Raw genomic sequence first — 20,024 nt, 5'->3', positions numbered from 1 at the left:
TCTGGCTTGCATTCTGGGTTCTTACCTGCTGATGTGGTGAGGGTTAATTCATGACGAATGTGCGCAAAGCCCTTTGAGATCTTCAGATGAACGGTGCTATAGACGTGCAAAGTATCACTAGATATGGATGCAAATTAGGTTCACTGTACACTTCAGCACAGGGGAATGATGGGGTGCAACGAACCCCCTTACATCCCTGTGTGGGTGGCACGCGTCGCTGGAATCTCCAAGGAGGAGGACAGCATATGCTGCTGGGCTGCTATTCCCCTCCTCACACAGGTGTGCAAGGAGTGGATAGGCAGGGGTGGGAGTGAGTAGAACCATGGCTCCAGCCTCAGCGTGCCAGCCAGCACACTGGAGCTGAAGTGGATGGGGAAGTAATCTGTGCCGGGTAGCTCACTTCCACATCCACTTCCAGCTGGTTCCCATCCTGCTCCTGGGGCAGCGCAGCAAATCAATGCCCCTCACTCGGCTGAGACAGCAGGGTTACAATCCAGCACTAAAGAGTTCCAGCTTTTCCCCCCTAGCTTGGCAAAATACACCCTATCTTCTCTGTTCCTGTATGCTTGGTGTAACCCCCTCTGAGGGTCTGTGATTTCTGAACCCCCAACAACAGATTTAAGCATTGCAGATACAGAAGGAACAAGAGACAGCTGCTACCCCTACCTGCAAGATGTACGCAGCCAATTCAAACACCACCTCGCTGTCAACCTCAATGAGTTCCTAGGAAGAAAAGAGAAGGGAAAAAAAATAGAGTTCACTAAATTTCAGCTCCCCCAAGACGAACTTGCTCGTTCCTGCACAGTGAAATGTGCCTTCTCCTCTGGCTTGGCTTCAAAGGGTTCCCATTACTCCCAGAGACCAACTGGACCTGCTCACAGCGATGTGGAGAAAGCAAAATACACAGAACTCTGTCCTGGTAAATGAAGCGTGACATCAGAACTCAACCATGGTGGATTGGAGGAGTTGCAGGGGAGGGGGCGCGGGAGGAGGAGAAATCATTCTTTCCCATGTGCTTTTAGGAGAAGGTAGTATGTAATATTTTTCTAGTCCCAGAATACCACTCAGGCTTCATGGGAACATGGCTTTTCCCCCCCAGTGTGCTATGTTTGCAATAAAATCCAGAGCCCCACAAAACTGACCGGGCCTCAGGTTTCACAGCCAGTGCTATGCTGAGCCCATGCTAATGTTGGATTCCAATCTGAGCTCCCGGAGGAAGGTTTTAGACCCAGTGGGCTGATTACAACCGTTTCTCTCACACAACTGCCTGGACTGATTTACAGTTTTGCACTGCAATCGTATTCCTGACATTGCAGGGTAGTCAAATGTGATCTGTTCTAAGCACTTCCTTACAATGCTCATCACTGTGGGATCCAGGCACCAAGAAAAGCAGCAAAGGGAAACTGCGATTTTGGCTTCAGCCACAAGTTCAACTTCCCCTCCCCACAATACACATATCTGGACTCCCCAAGCAACAGGTCTCAGGAAACAGATGTAAGGAGTTAACACATGTTGCAAGAAATATTCAAAACGAAGTGGGCAATTAACACTCTCTGCAATCATAGGACAAAGGAGAGTTAGTAGGTTACAGGTTGTAATGACACATAAAACCAGCATCTCTAACAATCTGTTCCACCTTGTATTTAGCTGTGGCACTCCGATTACCTTTCCCAAACCCGAAGAAGAGCTCCGTAAAGCTTGAAAGCTTGTCTCTCTCACCAACGGAAGTTGTCCAATAAAGGATATCGCCTCACCCACCTTGTCTCCCTCAGCTTTTGGGGAAGTCATATAAACTGTGCTTCTTTCTGCTGCCACATGATGTAGGCCCTGATCTAGCAATTGCATCTGCATGGGCAGTGCCCTTAACTCACGCACAACTCCACTGAGGTCAATAGGGCTCTGCTGGGGCACCTGGGTCAGAGCCTTACTTTGTCCAAATCACCTTATGGCGGATTCCAACTCTGGAGGTTCCTGCAGGGCTCTCGGAATTTAAGTTCATGTTTGAATTGCTTTACTGTCTCTGGAAAGAAAGGTGCATCCGGTACCTGAGATCTAAATTTAGATGATACACTCCATGCAGGTAATGGACACAGCTCATTTCACAAGCTGTAAAACAAAGGTCCCCAATCTGAGGGGTGTGCCCCCCTACAGAGGCACCAAGGAATGTTCAGGGGGGCGTGGCTGGGGCTTGGGCCAGCCCCCAGAGAGGTCGGGGAGGGAGCGCCACCCAAGCCGGCCCTGTGCTTAGGGCTCCACTCCTGGCCCCACTCCAGGGATCCTGGCTGCCAGCCCTGAGCCCGGGGCTCCATGCCCGCCCCAACTGTGGCCCCAGCCTCAGCCCCCTTACTCCTGTCCGCACTCCATCAGCCCCCTGGAGCCGGGGCTGCAGCTCCAGGAGGGGGGACGCAGACAGAGGTAAGGGGGGGTGCGAGATACAAAGTTTGGGGACCACTGCCATAAGAGCTGTGCTGGCTCTGTCCCTGGCAAACAGAGGTACTCTTGTGTAAGCATTGTGGTTCAGCAGAGCCAGCTTTCTAGAAAAGCAGCTTACCTCACCGCCTCTCTAATGATCCACTGGGAGCTGCACTGAGGTGGGAGCAAAGAAAGGCTCTGTAGTTTGCAGTGAAGAGGTTCCTCTTGCTTCCCCCAGATTCAGCTGCTGCTTCAGTGTTTGATGAACTTGGGGTGATTTCACGAATGATGAGTATGGACCAAGGGAACGCGGTGGGGGGTGCAAGTTACATCAGCACAAAGGCAGGGCCCAGTTAGGCACAGCCCATGATAAGGGGTGGTGTGGGGCTGCAGAATCCCAAGAGCGTGTCTGCGCTGCATCTGACAGCATGTCTCCCGGCCCGGGCAGACAGACACCCGCTAGTCTGCTCCAGCGAGTGGGTGTCTATCCAGGCTGGGAGGCACATTCCCAGCTGCAGTGCAGACATACCCCAAGAAAAGCAGAGGGAGACACACAGCATCAGGAGCCAAAAGGCCTCCCAGAGGCAATACATTCTCTCCTACACCCCTTTCAGGGTGCAGCTTATGCCCTGCTCTGCAGCCAGCCAGCTCTACCCGTGTCTCCCCCTCCGTTTCGGGCACTGCGCGGCCCCAGGGAACGCAGGAATGGCACTGTCCTGGCACTCCACTGAGTGCAGAGATTCTGATTCTGCCTGACCCAGACATAAGGACGATGGGGGACGGCGCCTCATGCTTGCTCCCTCTCTGCATAGCCATGGCCGGTGCCAGGCATGACCTGGCCCCAAATGAACATATTTCCTCACCCCAGTTTTCTAGGAGCCATCCGTGGTGATGGCTAGGTGAGCAGTAGAAGCCCTGCAGTATAAGGAAGGCCCTCAAGACAATGGGAATGATTATTGCCTATTATTCTGGACAATTGGTATAGGACTGACATGCCCAGACACGTACCAAATCCCCAGGGAGCTCACCTTCTAAGCAGGCACTTACTAACTAAACCCGCTATGCTGGCTCTATAGAAAGCCCTCAGTATAGCTCAGCCCCATAGGCCAGTGGGAGTACAGCCCCGTTCCTCAGTACCCAGAAGGCCCCTGGGAATTCCATGCATGGACAGAGTGACAGAGGGGCCCTCCTTAGCGCAGTTCCATGGCTGTTTGGTGGCCTCTGCCCAGTTCCCATCCACCATCGCACTGCAGTGTGGCCAAGCACTGTCTACACATGGAGACTGAACTCCCTTCTGGCTCCCTGGCCGATCCCTCCACAGCATCGCCCCGGCCTGGCCTCCGACTGAGAAGAGCAACTCGCTTTTCCCCAGCACCTTTCACAGGCACTAAAATTCAAACACATGTTTTAAAACAAACCAAGACCTGAGCGAGGCAGGAAGTCAGACTGGGAAGGCCCCGGGAGGGAATCTTGCCGTCAGAGAGGGCTATTTTTGTATTCAGATGACAGTAGGTTTGAATGTGCAAAGTAATGGTTTCAGGAGAGGTCAGACGGAAATAGATCGACCCAGATTTCTAGACTCCCCCCACCCCCTCCGCTTTCTGTTATTAAGTCTCCTCCAGAATAAGAACAGCAGCATAATCTTTTCCTGGCAATATTCCCAAAGGACGGTCCCTGGGCACCAAAGTGCATTGCGTACAGAGCCGGTGGCGGCTGGAGCCGCCAGTGGGCTGAGTAAGCATTTCGAACCGTGGCCTCTTTGAAAAGCGGAGCTCTGCAAAGTTACCGCTGGGCTAGGTTCATGGGACCCTGCCCCACTGCCATCCCTGCAGAGTCCCCACCATCGCGTCACAGATGCAGATAATGGTCTGTCGGCCCAGGGCCCAATCCCGCTCCCACTGATGTCAGTGAGATCTTTGCCAGGGGCAGCAGGATGGGGCCATTGGTTAGCAACCCTGACAGACACTGTATTCTTTGTGTGCGAAGGTTCCTGTGGGGTTGGGGTGGGGGGAACCCAGACCTTCCCACCAGGAACCCTCATCCTCATTCCTGCCTGGGATCTAGGAAATCCTGAAGACACATGTTAGCATGCGGCAGGTTGTTTCGCTTTTTTAATTAAAAAATAACAAAGCCGGAAGCTTTTGAGACGGTGCTAGATGGATTCAAATCTCAGCCAAGGGACCACGCGGCTGTCCAAAAACCCCACAGGCAACATCCCCAAACCCCATGGGCCTTGTCTCTAACAGGCTTTGAGAGCGTTAGTTGTCTGGGGGTTTCAAAAGCAGCCAGGATTTGGAGTCAGGAGCCAGGATTTCCCACACCTAAGTGAAAGCAATGATACAAACGAAGGGCATTTCAGTTGGCATTGTCCATCGGGCCCCTGGATTCCATCTGCCTTTGGGGAATGGCAGCTGGGCTGTGCTTTGTGACCCCAGAGCATCCAGCTTCGATGGAAGGTTGCATTACTTGTATTGCGGTCCCACCTAGAGGCCCCAGCCAACATCGGGATCTCATTGTGCCAGGTGCTGCAAGCAAGAGGCAGCTCCAGCTGGAAAGAGCTTACACCCTAACTGACAAGGCAGACAAAGGTGGGAAGAAGGATGGTTACTCTCCCCAGTTCACAGGGGGAAGGAGTGAGGCACAGACATGGTCACACTGGAAGCTGTGACAAAGGCAGGATTTGAACCTAGATCTCCAGACTCCCAGGCTAGTGCCTTCACCACAAAACAACCCTCTCTCAAAGATATTACTCAGCTTTGCTTCTACATTTGCGCAGTTGAGCACGTAAACGTGCAGGTGTGCCTAGAGTCAGGGAGTTGGCAGCTAAGCACCCGCTCTGCACACACAAAATCTGAGCGACCAATTGTGATCCTATTGAAGTCAAAGGGACTGCTGCTAGTGAGGATTAGGACATGGCACTGTGGAGTACACTGATGTCAACTGGAGCCAAAAGCCTGGGTAACGTTTCTTACTGAGCAAGTCCCTTCCCTGCTTGGAGCGCTGGGACAAGCATAATACCCTTGTTCTCAGATCTTAATCCCTCTCAACTTTCTCCAGCTGCTGCTCCCTCACTGGCAGATGAGTCACTAGGGATGGTTTCTGCCAGCGAAGAGGTAAGGTGGACAGGGAATAGTTCCAGACAAGGGCCCAGCTTCCCAGTGATTCCCAGACTAGAGACACCCACCAGGGCCCCCCTCACAGCCTCTTAGAACAACCAGCTTCCAAGCAGGGCTCTCTAGGTTCAGCTCGAGCTGCCAAGGCAGCACAGATGCAATGGGGGTGAAGGGTGTGTGATGGAGTTCCAGGAGCTGCGTGGAGGAACAAGGTCTCTGCACAGATGGCCCTGATCCCCCAAGATCTGCATAGATCCCTGGGAACCAGCAGGTCCAGCCCCCAGCCACTCCAAGCACGTATTACACCAGGACTTTCAGGGTAATCAGATGACTCAGAGCTGCCCCCTTTTCTTTTTCACAAGACAATTTTCTTGGCCACATAGGAGAAAGCAACTGTGTGGCCCATTGCCTCTGGGCAGCGCTTAACTCATCTCAACACATTTGAGTTCTGAGCCAGGAAGCTCCTTATCTATCTCACACTCAATTCTGCGCAAGGGCTAGTTTTGTTTTCAGTAACTAGTGACAACAGGCTGGTGTTTTTTCAACAGCTCACAAGGCCAGATTATTTTTGGCACAAAAACATTTCACCATGTACTGGTTTCACTCCTCTCCTCCCTCCCCCCAAATGGGTAGGGGAAGCCATTCCCGATCCTGACATTTACGTTAGTTACAAGGGCACCCTCTTCTGGTGGATTCCTCTCACTACCACTGCTGGGGTAACCTGCAACAATCACTCGTTCCTATTCTTTATGCAAAAGCAGAACTTTTGTTTTAAAAACACTGGCTGGGTTATACACTTTCAGTTTCAAGCTCACATCTGCCTCTGGCACAATTTGATTCAATTTATTTTCAGGGTTTTTTTTTTACCTCTAACAGATTCTGTGGAAGGGAAAATGTCAAGTTGGCTAGGCCATAAAAATGTAGGTATGCTGAGAAAAAGAAAGGCAGGGGGCATGGAGGGGATGGAAGACTGAAGCGGTAGGTTGGGGATTGAGGTGGAAATTAAATGTCACAGTGGAAATGTTTTACAATTTTTCTTTTTCAGTCCAAGACGTTTTTGTTTGGATGTGAACACTCCCACATTGTCTGCGAAAGTGAAACAGCAGCATCTTCAAAGCACTTTACAAACAGAATTATTTAGCATCCCAGCACTCTTGTGAGAGGCACTCGGACAGATATAAAAGGAATGGATGTGCTGCAAGAACTAGCACTGTCTAGATTAGATGTAGGTATGTCTGGTCAAGTATTACCCCTATTTTATAGCTGTCAAGAAGAAGGCAGAGGGGCAAGGCGACTTGTCCATGGCTACAGACACAGTCATTGTCAGAGCGGTGATTACAACTCAAGAGGAATTCTTGGCATCCAATCATCTGTTCAAGCCCTCATCTGTCTCGTATGGCTTGTGCTCAGTGCATCTAGTCTGCCACACACTTCCTATGTGACCCTGGGCAAGTTACTCGATCTCTCTGTGCCTCGGTTCCCCACTTGTAAATTGAAGATGATAATCTACCTCTGAGATAATTAATAGTTATAAAGCACCTTGACAACCTCACATGAAAGCTGCTGTACAAATGGGGCACTCATTATTTGTTCCAATGCCAGGGACCTTGGAGAGCTAAAAGCATTAGTCTCCAAAGTTTGAACTAAAGATCCAGGCTCTTCAAGCCAAGAGCTGTGATACACCCATCACCTCTGTGGATCGGACACAGAGGGTGATATTTAACACATACTGACTGTGAAGTACAGAGAGCCTGATGGTGTGCTCTAGGTTCAGTATTGAAGGTGTCTTCTTCATGGGCCAGGCTAGTCAGCCACCTCTGCCTCAGGAACCCATAGAGAACTCCAAAGGCTAGAAAAGATTGCAGGAGGGGAGATGGGGGGCCAGGACAGGAGTGTGCAGGACAGATAGCCTATGTGCACCATCACCCCACTGGCTGTACGGAGCTCACAACAGAAATGTGAGCTCTGTGAATGATGTACCTGCAGCATGATGCACCTGCACAGCTGTGTACATGATATATCTGCACCATTCAATTTGTGCTAGGGTTACTCTTTTAAAGGGCTCTTTTGTTCCCCAGGGACACGGGGCTTGATTTAGCTTTCACACTGGTGTAACTCCATTCAAGGAAGTTACTTATTTTCCGCCCTGTAAGGGAGAGGACAATCAATCCTTCAGTTTACGACAGATACTGTAGCAACCTGTATGGAACATGGAGCAAGGAGCACAGGTTATAAGAGGGAAGAGTTTGGAGGAGGCACCAGGAATGGAAGTCAGTCTGTGTGCACAGGGCTGGAATGCTAGCGGCTGTTGCAGCGCCTCTGTAATAGTTCCCTGAATAAAGTGCCAGTTTAGTTTTACAAGCATGGAGTCCTCTCTTGTTATTACCAGGCATGCAGTACACAAAACAGATAAAACAAATAGCACATCATAGATAAAAGATCACATAGGAGGGTGCTCTGAAAAGAGCTGGGATACGGCAGAAGCAGGGTGAGACAATCCATAGAAGGGAGAGTAAATAGACCAGGAGACTGTTGGAAGGCTAGTAATGCAAGGTCACCCCGGTCCAGCCTCTCTTATTCACATGAACTCTCTTATTTCTTTAGAAGTGCTGTGGGCATTTTATTTCATTACAACCGGAATCACCGGTAGTGGAAGCGGATTATCTATAGCAGTATCCCTACTTATGGGCAAATGGAAAACCCCATGTCCAGATGAGTACCCCATTTTTTTGAATCCCCCAGTCCCTTCCTTAATTCAAAGGAGTCCTTACCTTGTAAATACAGGACTTTGCATTCAAGAAAAACAACTCAATGGTGGCATTATCCTTTAAATAAGATATGCTCTCAATGTAGAACCTGAAAAGGAAAGGGACAGAGAGATGAGCTACACAGGAAACTTACCACTAGACTTTGATTACATGAAAAACGTGATCAATAAAGACATGAGGACTAAGGAAGTTCCTTTGTTTATAATGAGGATTCTGTGGTTTGGTGAGAGATTTGTGTCCCCTTTAAGACCCGATATTTCATCTTAACTGTATGTATAAATCCTGACCATGCTGAAAGGAAAAGGATTGCCAAGTGGATTATTTTATTTCTGTGTTGGATTTATACCTATCTATATTTATACCTATCTAAACTTTCTCTGCAGTCTTGGTTGGTACATCTTTTTCACTCCCTGCCCTAAGACGCTGGGTAGCATTGTTGGGCGCTGTTAAGAAATGGCTTCATTCTAACCCAGAAGAGGTTGCAGTTTAGTAATGGGTGAAATGATTCCTGAATATACAGAAGAAATTTGTTTAGCCAAATCCTTATCGCCAAAAACCCGCTCAAAACACACTCAAACAGATTTTATTTGTAGAGACCTGCAAATCCATAGGTATTCGCTTTATATCCACGGACCATGTTTGCGGATCGCATATTGGATGCGTATACAAATCTTGTATCCACGCGGGGCTCTGTTTACTTGCCATAAATGGAATTCTCCTCTCTTTATTGTTTTGGGGCCTGAATTCTGTACTACTGAAATCCACAGGAGCTTTTCCATTGGTTTCAATGGGCACAGGATCTGGCCCTTAATAAGTTGTGTCAAATAAATGCAAGATGCAGTTAAAACCCAAAGCTATTTTTGTATAATTATTCTTGTACCATATGTGCTTCTAACATTACTATAGGGAGAGAAAAAATATATACTCTGGATTCAAATAATGATTAAAGCACATTCTGTATGTATTCTGTATTTTCACTGAAAGGGAAAAAATCAAATCATACTTCTGTCCACTCTGGTTCATGCTGATTTTTAAGTTGCAGTACAATGGCAGATACAGCCCCCATCTAAACTACACTACAAACTGCACCAGAGGCAATTACAAGTGGGAAAGTGCCAGGGAAGTTCTGTCTGTATAATCAGGATCCATCAGAAAAAGAAAGACCCTTTAAAAATGAAGGCTTAAATTCAGTGCTGGTTTAAGCTGGTCCAGCTTCAGTGAAGTCTTAAACTCTGACCCTCCCAGCTGATCTATGCCCTTGAGGAGCCCCACTGAAGTCCAGGGGGCTACACACAGGGTCTGCCCATATTAAGTAGTTAGCAGGATTGGGGCCTTAATTTGTAAGCTCTTTGCATGTGCTTATACAGTGCCACTCTAATCCTGAGTGGGACCTTGGTACAGTGGGGCTCTGACCTTGACTAGGGTGATGGGTACTACTGCAATATGCACATTGAATAACAGTAATCCCCAATCCTGAGTCTCCCCTGAAGACCCTTCAAAACTGCTTCTCTCTTGCCATATTGTCCAAACTGTTTTACACGTTCAGCTATGTCCTGAAAAGGAACTGTGTAAAACAGGCACCTTCTCGGTATGTCTGCTCTCTGCATGCATCTGAAGCCTCAGCTGCTGAAATCTCTGACAAAATGATTACTGTTGCTGGCGCCCGAGAGCCACTACTGCACTGGAATGGAGACCTAAATTCTATCCCACACATCGCAGCTAAATGCTGGCTCTGTGATCTTTCTCACTGGTGCTGAGGTAAGGAGAGAGAAGGGTTTGATTTTCAGATCCCAAATGGAGTTTGTAGCACTGCCAGAGATCTTTGTTAGCGTTAGCTCAAAAAACAATCACCTCCTGCTCAACGCTAGGGGGCAGTGTTGCATTTCTTGAAGCTGCAATGATGCTTTCTATGTGGGCACATACAAACCCCTTTGCTGTGTAAAAGTGAGTCCCAGCATAACGGAGAGCTCGCACACGATACTTCAGATGCACAAAGAAAACCCAGTTCTCAAGTGACCTGCCTGGTGTAATGTATTCTGGGAAGGCGCTGGAGCAGACGCACCCCTCGAGAATACAATACATGTGCACAGGGAAACTGCTGTTTTTATTTAAAAGAAAATCGGTCTGTGCAGAGAACTCTTGTGCTCAGAATACCAGAACTGCAGCTCATTCCCTTGAATTCACAGCCAGCACTGGAACAGGTAGGGGGGTGGAAGAAGGCACTTTTATTTTTTTGTGCACACTGGTTATGAACCCTTCCTCCACCATCCATATTTCCAAATACATGGAAGGAGAATACACTTCACAATGACCAAATCGCTCTGATGAAGCAGGGAGGAAGAATGGCCCTGTGGTTAAAGCACTGAACCAGAACTCAGGTGATCTGGATTCAATTCCTGACTCTGCCACAGGCTTTCTGTATGACCCCGAGCAACTCTCTTTTGCTCTGTGCTGCTAGTCCCAGGCTTTAGAACAGGGATTATATTACTTCTTTCCCACACCCCTTGTCTATTTAGATTGTAATCTCTTCTGGGCAGGGACTTTTACAATGTGTTCATATATTCATCCATTTTAAATCAGAAGGGACCATTCAGATCATCTAGTCGGACTTCCTGCATCACACAGGCTAAGCATATCACCCAGTATAACCCCAGTATCAAGCCCATAACTTCTGGCTGACCTTGAGCATAGCTTTTAGAAAGGCATATCTTTTTGGACAGTGCCTAGCACCATCGGGCCCACATCTCAGTTGGGGATATACATGCTACTGTAATACAAACAATAAATAATACTACATAGGCAGCTAATTCCCATGTTTCCATTAGCCAGTAAGTGTTTCAAGGACAGCGTAGTTCCCCACTCTCAGACCAGGAGGCACGAAATCTCCAAAGGGCTTTTGGGGAGGGTTTTGACTTCACAATCTACATTAAAAAGATCACGTTAATTACAAACCTGATTCTCCCTGTCCCCATCCCCTTGTCACATCACCAAATACATTTTCTAAGCATTAATTAAATGGACCACTGAATATTGCACTGTGTAATGAACACAAAGAGCTTGTCTTGACTGCTACCTTTCAGTGGCAGGAAGATTATAGTGAGTGATGTAATAGATATTGGAGGATTTCTGAATCCACTACATCTGAACCGTTTAAAATTTCAACAGCACTAAAATCTATTAGTTGGGAGTGCACGTCTGGCTCGGATCAGACCATGCTCATGTTAAATATTAGCAACTCACTCTTAAACAGCAAAGCCTCAGACATGCCACGCAGTGATCAATGGCAATTCGTATCTCAACCAGCCAAAACATATTGCTGCTATAGTGTTTATTACAAGCAACTGTAGAAATCCCAGATCTTCAGCTGATGTACACTGGCATAGCTGCATGGGCTTCACCGGAGTTATGCAGGTTTATAAGAGCTGAGGATGGGAGGGTGGGAGTGGGAGAGGGGAGAAGACAGTCAAAGGCATGAATGGCAATTAGGTGCCTAACTCCCATTGACTTTCAAGAGGAGTTAGGTGCCTAACTGCCATTTGGACCTTTGAAAATCTGCCCCCTGTTCCATTATCTCATCATTAAGGTGCCTGATTCTGAGAGAGCCCCTCGTCCCTAGTCTCCATTGCCCCTGATTATTATTTAATATATGTGTGTCTCAGTTTGCCCAAAGGTAGCATGTGTTTAATAATAACACTTCCCTACGTCTCCTGGTTGTTGTGAAGCTTAATTCATGCTTATGCACAGAGGTGGTCAAAAAGGGTTTATGGAATGAAACTTGGCTTTTTGGACAAAACTGGTACAGATTTTTCCTTTTTTAGTCAACGTTTTTCATTTGCAAGAAAATTTGAAAATAATTTTTTTGGAAAATGATTGAATAGTTTTCAAACACTTTCAAAAGTACTCTGTTCGCTTTGGTGGGGAAAAATAACCCACTTAGTTTTTTTACTTCTTTCCTTCCTTTTTATATTCTTTAATCAGAGGCGGGGGGAGAAATACAGTTGGAGAGAGAGTGCATTCTCATCCCCACTGAAGCAAACAAACAAAAAATTAGCAAAACTGAAAAAAAAAAATCCTATGAAAAGTTCCAAACAAAAGAACATTGTTTTTGTTTCTTTCTAACCTATATATTTTCCTTTTTCCCCATCAGCTCTATTGTGCAGTACATTCAGCTCCTAGGATGGAAGGCACAGGACAAGGGCAAAACATGCCCTGCTGGCCTGAAAAATCTATGAACATTTCTCTTCTCAGTGGGATGCAGCGCAAAGCTCTCAAAGAAGCAGAGACGCTCAGGTTTATCAACAAAGTAATGGGTAAAACTGGATTCAGTGTCCACTTCCCTGAATGGGGAGAGCTATCCGTCTGCAGTGCTTTGGATTCGGCCTGTAGTTTCCCTGCCATGTCATTTAAAACCTCAGTGGATAATATGGAGTGAATGGGATGATTTGCTCTCTGCAAAAATAAATTATATGTATGAGCACATCAGATGGAGATGCTGTTACACCTAGCATCCTGTGGCAAATGATTATCTTAGACAGCTCGAAGGGCTGGGCTGCTTTTATGTTCAAACCCCATGTGTTAATGTTCATGGATGCACACTTTAAGAGTTGACATTTAAAGCACGCAATGTTCCTTGGGAGGGAAAAATGACCCTGCTGCAGATCTGCTAAGTAATCAGACAGAAACAAATATGAAAATCCAAAGCAGTGACAGCCCCTTCCATCTCCCCTCGCCGGTGGAACTCTCACGTCCATTTTAGCACTGAACGCCTCCCTCCTTTGAAGACTGGGAAAGTGGGGTTCCACCCCCTCCCTTGGTGCTGTTCTCTTTCCATACCAGATACCAGCGATCAAAGCTAATGACGGGCAATTTAGTACATGGGAGATGGGGCCTGGGAAGAGGGAGTGTTGTCTGCTTTCATTTGGTCACATGGTGGCTGCAACATTTAGTTTTACTCAGAAGGTGAATGCAATCCTACTAAGAGAGGGCTTTGAGCCTAGAAAGCCAGGGCTATTATTTGACCAGAGCCAACGTGTTTTTCCCCTCCCTATCCTCTTCCTGCATCACATGCTATCAAGCCACTGCACATTTTCCAACCTTACACCATCTCTGGAGCACTGACAAAAAATCCATCGAGCGGCTGGGGCAGACCGTGCTGGGAACTGGAAGCCTTGGGTCTCAGGTTTGTTCCTGACATGCGGGGTGGCTTGGGAAGATCTCTTAATCTCTCTGTGCCACAGTTTAACTGTCTAAAATGGGTAGATTAATACAAACTGACAGGCAGGGGCCTACTTCACAGGGGCAGCGTGAGGTCTGATTACTTAGGGCCAGATACCCTTCTGAACTGCATGTTGAGGGGGACCTACATAGTCCCGATCCAAAAGCCACTGAAGCCAATCGAAAGACCCCCATTGCTTCAGTGAGCCATATCCACATTTTCCCCTCACCCTATGGAAGTGTGTGTGTGGGGAGGGTGGGGTGGCCAGCCACCTCAGGAGCAGCATTCGCCCCATAGCCTTCCATGGGACCTGGGGAAGGGGTTCTTTGGGCCCAGAAACCACAATGGGAGGGGATGGTCTGGGAGGAAGGAACAAGTGGACCGAGTACCTGTATGGGGGCACGTACATTGTTGCTTCCAGCACCCAGTGGTGAGAGGAGAGGAAAGTTAGATAGAGCCTCTGGCTGCATATTTCCCCAATGGAGCCTCCTCCCAGTTGGGGAATCCCCCTTAAAGGAGCAGGGCAGAGATGACGAGAAGTTCTAGATAAATGTACCGTTGTAAAAGCTGCACGTTCCATGGGCAGGCAAGAAGGGAGGACTTGGGAGGTGTTTCAGGCAGGTGCTCATTCCACTACAATGTTTAGGTGGGACATCAAGCAGCCTGTGCGCAGGTGCTTAGTGAGTCCCCCAGCTGTGCTGAGCATAGACCTGCCAGAATCACCTCATGGAAAACGACGGAGCGGCACAACGTAGCGAGGTGTGTTCTGGCCAGAGGGGGTTGTCCCTGAAAGGCATCCTGGAGCCCTGACTCTGCACCTGACTCTGGTGCTGGGGAGTCCCCACAGGCACAGACACGTTGGTGGAGGGAGCGATTGGCTGAGCAGGTACTGAGAACTAGAAGGCAGGGCTAGTGCAAACGATCAACTCCCCCATCTCTTCTCCAACAGCCAATTTGCAGCAGAATCCAAGTGGAAAAGGAGGGTCTGAATGGGAATTTCCCATGCTGTGTCTTAAACTCCATGGCCCATTGTTCGCCTTCCAAGTCAGGTAGTCTTAGTTCTTCCACCAACAGTCACTTCCCAACCACAGAGGAACCTGAGAGGGTGCCCTGTACTTCATAACACCACTGCTTTGCACCTCTGGAGCACCTTTCATTCGAAGATCTCAAAGCATTTTAGAAGTTTAATCACTTAAACTTCAGAACATCCCTTTGATGTAATTCATGTATCCATTTTACAGATGAGCACACTGACCAGAAATCTTCTGGGCGAAATCCTGGTCCCACTGAAGCCAACGTCAGCTTTGCCATTTATCTCAACAGGGATTTGAAGCTGGTCTGGTTTAGAGCTCAGAATGTCTGGTTTCTATTCCTAGCTGCTACTGACTCATGGGATCATCATCTGCCGTGCCTGGCATCTCGTGTAACATGCCATGAATGAAACACTCTCCAAGAAGATCTACCCACTTGCTTATACGGGTGGTAGCATTGCATACCCACTCTGTACAGACATAACTGCACAAGGTGAAGGACAGTGGAGGTGGTGACAATGTGATTTTAACCAAGTCTCTGTATTAATGCATTAGCTTAAGTTTTAATTTAGATAAAACAATAGGTACAAATCTCATACTGACAGCTTGCCCATCTATTGTTTTTGTATAGTGCCTCTCACTACATTAACTAAGAGCTTCATAAATGCCACACAATCTTGCCAATACTTGAAACTTCAAAATGTGGCTTATAGATTGAGTTTTTACATTACTTTTTTTTTTGCCGAAAGACTCACTGTAAAGGAAAAAGTGAAAACTACTTATCCTGTTCTCTAAACACAGCTCACTTATATAAATGTATTCTCAGTTAAGCAAAAGGCAGAAATTACATTATGGGACTCTAGAGTGAAACTGCTTTTAAGATATGTGTTTAATGGATGGCTAAGTCCAGAACACAGAGATGTGTGTTAAGTAGCAAAGTCTCCATTAGTTCCTTTGCTCAAGCAAAGGTCAGTCCTCACACAAGTAAATCTTCTGGACGGAAGTTTCTCAAGCCTTAAAACAGACTCAGAGGAGTGGAGCTTTCCCACAGGCCATTTATTACACCTTCCCCATGGTGACTAAAATGTGGGGCCATCCTGGGAAGGCAGTGATAAATTGTCTGCAGGGTCTTTTTGCTTTCAGCAAGATGCAAACAAAGTCTGAGTTACTGTATTTATACACGGTGGCTAGACAAGCTACGTATTCACTCGGGTGAGTGCCAAGCTTTTTCCCTGAGCACAGACAGGCCTGGTGCACGCTGTACAAAGAACCCTGTTTACATGCAGCTGTGGAAAATCTGGTTTATGGCACAGCTTAGCCAGCGTCTGTGGAAGAGGCAGGTCCAATCATGGGGAACCTAGGTTGGCAGCTAGATTGGACCTAGTCATGAAGACAGATCTAACAAAGTTTTATTGTTACTGTTATTTATATAACATCATAGCCAGGCATGGTATTGCACAGACATAACGAGATATGGGGGTAGAGTCTATTTCCCCCCCGTCCCCCATGCCCCACCGACCTGAGCAGAAACTGGCTACAGGTCTGGTGCTGTGGATTCCCCATAGGCACAGAGCTGATTAAGCTGGCTCCAACACCTTCCTCCCCACAGCTCCAGGTGCAGATGGGATGTTGGGGTGTATAGGGACAGAGAGGGGGTTACCTCACAGCTCCAGCACAGGGAGAGGGAACGCCTCCTGTGCCCAGTCTGGTGGCTGGTCCCTTAGAGATCTTGCCTGCTGGTGTCAAACTTTCCCTTTGTCCTGTCTATTTAGACTGTAAGCAATCTGGAGTAGGGACTGGCTCTTTCTCTGTGTATGGCCAGAGCCTAGCACAAGGGGTCCTCTGGGTTCTACTGTCATAGATGCAACGGCAGATGAAGAGTATCTGCTGCGTTTCCATTAAAATACAACGGGAAAGCACTGCTCCCTGGATTGTGAAACTTATTTTGATTGCCCCGTTTTAATATCTCATCATTAGTCCTTTGGCTCCGATCTCTGTGAATACTGCTTCTATCCCACCTCAGTGGGCATAAGAGAGAGAGACAGGCCCTGAGGGGAGAAGGAACTTCTGGCAATGCAATGGAATGAGGCATTACCCTATAAACCGTCCGCTCTCACCTAAGCATCAGTTTCCTGCCTCCCTTTCTCCAGCCTTACAGCCTGGTCCAGAAATGTATTCAGTGGCCATCATCGCTAATCCCCCTCCCCTCCCCCCAAAAAGGAAAAACCTCTGAATGTTACATTCAATTCTTTCCGGTGGCTAACACTGTAGATGGACAAATGGAACCCGTTACATGCGAGATGAATACATTGCTTTGGTTAATTTAGTGCGGTTACATTCACATCTCTGTATTCACAACACAGCAGGCTGCCGTCAGCACCACCCCCAATCTAATTTCTCAAAGACAAGAGAAAGCCAGCAGAAGTGAATGACACAAATAACAATGATGCGTTGTGATCGCTGCGTAAGTGACTCAAGCAAGGTTGAGGACTCAGAGCTCCAGGGAACAGTGTCCCATATTTATCCTCTAGCCGGCACTGGGAGCGATGGGGCATTTCGGCAACAAGAGGAAAGGTCTATCTAGCCCCACGGACATTGCATTCATTAGCAGATCATTCTCACCCTTCCACAGTGACAGCCATGCCCCGATGGTTTTGATTTTTTTGATATCAGCCCTTTTCTAATGGTGGAATATTGTTTTAAACACTGGATTTGGCAAAGATTGAAAAACTAAAGCAGCTGAAGGCCTTGTCTGGTCTGGACATTTACCCTGGTGCCAGACATTCATGGCCAGCCATCCATGCAAGCCCCCAGTGTTGACTGGCAAAGCCACTATTAGTACTGGTGGAGCTAAGCTGTGCTTGAAAGCAGCACAAATGTAAACAGCAGCTTGTAGTGGTCTGTCCTGTGTTCACTAGGGGTCACACCGGGACAGCTACACTGAGCCACCTATGGCTGGAGTCAGGGCAAATCTCCAGTGTGGACAGAATACAAGGTAAAGCTAAATTACAGACAGCAGCACATCTGAACCTTGTGCTATTGATTTCATTGAGGCATCTTACAGTACACTTGAAGCCATTTTGTTCTACAGCAGCCCTGGTTGCCCAGGAGTGCAACCCTCACTTGCTATGTTTAGGGTTTCTGACCTCCCGTCCCATGATGAATTAACTCAGCTGGTAACAATCAACCTACATTGTAGACTTAATCTGAAATGGACATTCCTTTGGGGGACCAAAGCTCTGCCATAGATACAAGCTATTGGCTTCCATGGGGCTGGAGTGTTACCGATTCCTTCACAGCACCCCAGGTCCTCCCCCAGCCACAGGATGAATATTCTGATTTAGCATAGCTCCTTCTGCAGAGAAGGATTAATGGCTGCAGTGCGACGAGTGGAGGGACCCCTGGGACGGAGATCCTCCCCAAAGGGATGTTGCACTAGAGAAAGGAATGAGTTCTACTGTTTCTTCATGTCAATTAATAAAATGGAAATGAATCTCCAAAAGATAAACCATTCACACACTATCTATTCCCTGCTCACCTATTCCCTGAATAGGAATTACTAACCTCCCATGACATCCGGACCATTGTTTCAGGCTGGGGATTGCAAATCAAGGCAAAATTCACTTTCTAATGGTCCACTTATCTGGGCCCTGGTCCTCTCTCACCCAGAATACGGTGACCTACTCATCCCCGGGAGCCCCAGGTCTGAACTCTTCCTCCTGCATCTCGAAGACAGACCACAGTGCTGCTACATCTTCCTTTCCCTTTGCATAGATAGCATCACCCCCTACACTTTTCGAATCCCTCCGCTAATTCACTGTGTCTTGCCTCTTATTGCCCTCACCCATCTGATGTTGCGGTCTCTCTTTCCTAATCTTAGCTTCATGGCTTCTGACATGCTGCTCTCTGTGTGCGGTACAGTTTCTCTGTCCTCATCTGCCCACCTATGGCTCTCAAATACCTCCCTAAAATCTACCTCTGCAACCAGTCCCTCCTGCCTCTCTCTCTTTATCAATCCTCTCCATACACTCCCTGGATCTTTGTCCTAAATCTCGGTTTCTCTGCCTTATTTGCATTGTAAGCTCTTTGGGACTGGGAAAGGGTTTTACCTGTTTGCAAAAAAAGCATGTGGGCTTACGATGCATATTAACACAAAGCACCATAACATAATATCATGGGGCAGTTCACATCTGACCAACCAGTTCTGCCCTCTCAGGGCACCTCCCATTCGAAACCTTACCAAGAAGTACTGTATAAAAACCTAAGACAGAGAGAGACACTGATGTCAGTGGGAATCGCCTAAGTGGGTCTGAGGACAAAATTGGGCCCTTGGGAACAAATACTACCGTGACTAACTCCTGTGCCGCCCCACTGATTTCTATAGGGAGGCACATCAGAGTAGATTATTGGTAATGTAATCAGATGAAAGTGCAAGAACACAAGGCAGGTTTTACTGAGAAATGCTGTGCTGTGTAGTGAGGGTGGGGGGCTTTGGCATTATTCCAGAGAGTTCAGATTAACTAAAAGGTAGAGAAATTCTCCCTGACAAAGACGTTACTGTTTTCATACTCTCAGTCTGCAGGGTATCTTTTCCTCTCCGCCCAAAACTTTTCTTTTTTAAATCTAAATTTGGTGCAATTTAGACAGTGACGTGTCTCAGGTGGGCACTTGACCCATCAGAACTGCTACAGGCATTTTAAGGATAAAAAAACCCGACGATTTTCACATGAAATACAAGAGTTCTATCTTAGTTTCACCTTCCTGCAAATTACTATTTAACCGCTCTTTATCCAGGTCTTTACTGGTTTCATATTCTGGGCAAATGACACATTTAAAATATCAGAGGAATAAACACATGATCCTTAAATACCAGTAAACAGAATTCTCTGTAATGAAGATCTGGTGCACTGAATTAGTCACGTTGATATCCCGGATTAGGGTCCGCATGTTAAGCCAGGCTCTGTCCATTGTAAGTATACAGCAGCGATAATACAAGAGACATATTTGCAAGCACATTCAACCTTCTTCAGTGACGGCGTCACTAACACCACAGTAGGTGATGTGCCGTATACACTAAAGAACAAAGCTGCAGACACCTAGGGCAGGGGCTCTCAACTGGGGGTTGGGACCCTTCAGGGAGTCACGAGGTTATTACATGGGGGGGGGGGGGGTCACGAGCTGAAACCTCCACCCCAAACCCCGCTTTGCCTCTAGCATTTATAACGGTGTTAAATATATTAAAAAGTGTTTTTAATTTATAAGGAGGGAGAGTCGCACTCAGAGGCTTGCTATGTGAAAGGGGTCACAGTACAAAAGTTTGAGAATCACTGACCTAGGGGAAACGTCATGGTTGTCTCTGTATGGCATCCCATGACCAACTGGGATGTGTCAGTGACAGAGGGGACAGAAAACAGATCCTAACCACTTAATTAAGGAAGGATCTCCTTTAGCTACTAGCAGTAGAGGGCCAGGTAAACCAACATGC

The 20,024-nt window shown here is 47.4% G+C and overlaps 1 protein-coding gene across 11 annotated transcripts in view; it reads right to left on the bottom strand.

Moving 5' to 3' along the window:
• The window catches only part of FRMD4A (FERM domain containing 4A), a 550,199-nt gene that overhangs the window by 98,618 nt on the left and 431,557 nt on the right, over nucleotides 1–20,024 (bottom strand). For all 11 annotated transcript variants that reach the window (XM_043552722.1, XM_043552728.1, XM_043552706.1 and 8 more), the window contains 2 exons: nucleotides 8,297–8,381; nucleotides 667–723 (listed from right to left, as the gene is read on the bottom strand). In XM_043552722.1, the coding sequence (XP_043408657.1) occupies nucleotides 667–723; nucleotides 8,297–8,381 (142 nt within the window). The remainder of the gene's footprint in view (nucleotides 1–666; nucleotides 724–8,296; nucleotides 8,382–20,024) is intronic.

Source organism: Chelonia mydas, chromosome 1 (assembly GCF_015237465.2).
Source record: "Chelonia mydas isolate rCheMyd1 chromosome 1, rCheMyd1.pri.v2, whole genome shotgun sequence".
Taxonomy (NCBI): domain Eukaryota; kingdom Metazoa; phylum Chordata; order Testudines; family Cheloniidae; genus Chelonia; species Chelonia mydas.
This window is presented reverse-complemented; position numbering and strand designations above follow the sequence as displayed.